At 40.0% G+C, this 2,843-nt stretch overlaps 1 protein-coding gene across 1 annotated transcript; it reads right to left on the bottom strand.

Moving 5' to 3' along the window:
* Nucleotides 1-240: 240 nt before the first annotated feature.
* Nucleotides 241-2,283, bottom strand: LOC147663096 (uncharacterized). Its single transcript, XM_086950683.1, has one exon. It carries the CDS (start codon nt 2,281-2,283, stop codon nt 1,051-1,053), a length of 1,233 nt encoding a protein of 410 aa, XP_086806809.1. The 3' UTR covers nt 241-1,050.
* Nucleotides 2,284-2,843: the final 560 nt, after the last annotated feature.

Below are 2,843 nucleotides of genomic sequence, written 5' to 3' on the forward strand. Positions count from 1 at the left end.
AATTGTTTGCTTGGATTTCTTTAGTTAAAACTCTCTCACAGAATAAAAACCAACAATGTTTCTTTACTTTTAGTCCACTTTGTGCTAGTCTCCCAATGGGTTTCCTGATATTTCATGTTTTTCCTAGCTGTAGGGAAATAAACAATAGCACAGAATAGACACTTTCATTGAATGTGGAGTTCTTGCTGATTTCTTTTTAGGTTTGAAGATTGACTAACAACTCTGTGCGTAGTTCTATAATGCAGTAAACGAGCTTGCACCAGCAGAATAATACATAAGATAAAAACAATGATCAAAGTTACAATGCCATAAAATAAGAAGGGAGAGATCATTCTGAATGACCAGTGGATATTACGGCTATAGCGCCTAGACCACCCTCCCCTGGTAGGATAATGTATATTATATTAAAGAAGATCCCTGGGCCATATCTGATGAACACCTCACCATAGAACGTAGGAGTAAGGGTACATCATAGGCTCAGCAAAGCTCTAGTCTTCCATCTGTCTTGAGAAAGATGCTGTGTGTTAGTATAATGCAAGCATTTCTCAATTGTGCCAAGAAGTGCCAAATGTTATGTTTAGATAGTACGGACCGACCAGAACTAGAAAGCACAGTGGCTTGTTTTTCGACCTTGTACGCAGTGAGTAAACTAGAACAATATGAGCTCATGTGGGCAGAAAGGCATCTTGCACAAGAAGATACGGAGTGTTTTGTTCGCAAAAATAAAAAGACACGCAGCTAAAATGGTTGCTAACTCAGGCTAACTTTAGCAAAGAATAGTGTGTCCCTAGGGGCCATACTACAGTTTTTCCCCAGTGTGTGCTCGCTGATGCCGTTTTAGTTTTGATAATTGAAAAAAGCTATTCCCACATTCATTGCACTTTAATGGTTTTTCCCCAGTGTGTGTTTTCTGATGCTGTTTTAGGCTTGATTAGTGGCAAAATCTCTTCCCACATTCATTGCACTGGAATGGTTTTTCCCCAGTGTGTGTTTCTGATGCAGTTTTAGGTTTGATAAGCGACAAAATCTCTTCCCACATTCACTGCAATGTTATGGTTTTTCTCCAGTGTGTGTTCGCTGATGAATCCTTAATGTTGAAGAATCACTAAAACTACTTCCACATTCACTACAATGGTATGGTTTTTCCCCAGTGTGTGTTCGCTGATGTCTATGTAGGTTTGAAGGGTGACTGAAGCTCTTCACACATTCACTGCAATGGTATGGCTTTTCCCCTGTGTGTGTTCGCTGATGTCTATGTAAGTCTGATAAGCGACAAAATCTCTTCCCACATTCATTGCACTTGAATGGTTTCTCCCCAGTGTGTGTTTTCTGATGGTGCTTTAGGTGCGATAATTTAAAAAAACTCTTCAGACATTCACTGCAATGATATGATTTTTCCCCTGTGTGTGTTTGTTGATGATAATTGAATCCTGAAGAGGAACTAAAACTACTTCCACATTCACTGCAATGATATGTTTTTTCCCCTGTGTGTGTTTGTTGATGATACTTGAGTCCTGAAGAGGAACTAAAACTACTTCCACATTGACTGCAATGATATGGTTTTTCCCCAGTGTGTGTTCTCTGATGCTGTTTTAGGTGTGATAATCGACTAAAGCTCTTCAGACATTCACTGCAAGGATATGGTTTTTCTCCAGTGTGAGTTCTCTGATGCCGTTTCAGGTCTAATAATAGACTAAAGCTCTTCAGACATTCACTGCAAGGATATGGTTTTTCTCCAGTGTGTGTTCTCTGATGCTGTGTTAGGTGTGCTAATTGACTAAAGCTCTTCAGACATTCACTGCAATGATATGGTTTTTCTCCTGTGTGTGTTCTGTGATGCCGTTTTAGGTGTGATAATTGACTAAAGCTCTTCAGACATTCACTGCAAGGATATGGTTTTTCTCCTGTGTGTGTTCTCTGATACAATTCTAGGTATGATAAATATATAAAGCTCTTCCCACATTCATTACACTTGAATGGTTTTTCCACAGTGTGTGTTCGTTGATGCTTTTTTATGCCTGATAATAGATTAAAGCTCTTCAGACATTCACTGCAAGGATATGGTTTTTCTCCTGTGTGTGTTCTGTGATGCCGTTTTAGGAGTGATAAATATATAAAGCTCTTCCCACATTCACTGCACGTGAATGGTTTTTCGCCAGTGTGAGTTCGTTGATGCCGTTTTAGGCGTGATAAATATATAAAGCTCTTCCCACATTCATTGCACTTGAATGGTTTTTCCCCAGTGTTGTTTCGCTGATGACTCATGAGTTTTGATGATTCCATAAAGCTACTTCCACATTCGCGGCAATGATATGTGTTTTTCCCCTGTGTGTGTTCACTGATGCTTGTTTAGGCCCGATAATTGACTAAAGCTCTTCAGACATTCATTGCATTTGTATGGCTTTTCCCCTGTGTGTGTTCTCTGATGCAGTTTTAGTCTTGGTAAATATACTCTGTGTTTTATATAGCAGATCCCCCATTTCATTTAACTTTCAGTTAACTGTGCTTTTCGCTGGTTGCTGTGGAATGGCCTGAAAGAGTTTACAATACACCTCTAGCACTGAATGGTGGTCTGATATCACTTTAGGAAGCAAAGTACTGGTGTAACTACCTCATGATCAGAGCTGGTATTGGACATGTTTACCCAAAAATTGGTTGACCAGTGTGGCCTTAATTTTCTAGAGGTCATCTCTTCATCTTGAGGCACGGAGGTGCACAGCTGAGACTCGTACAATCACCGAATTGCCCTTGACGGTACTTCCAAGATCTGTCAGTTTATGTTCAGGTTCGGCTGCCTCTGTCAGCACTTATGTTTTCCTGAATACGGGAACTCAATGTTTCGG

This window comes from Lissotriton vulgaris, unplaced genomic scaffold, assembly GCF_964263255.1.
Source record: "Lissotriton vulgaris unplaced genomic scaffold, aLisVul1.2 SCAFFOLD_2299, whole genome shotgun sequence".
Taxonomy (NCBI): Eukaryota; Metazoa; Chordata; class Amphibia; order Caudata; family Salamandridae; genus Lissotriton; species Lissotriton vulgaris.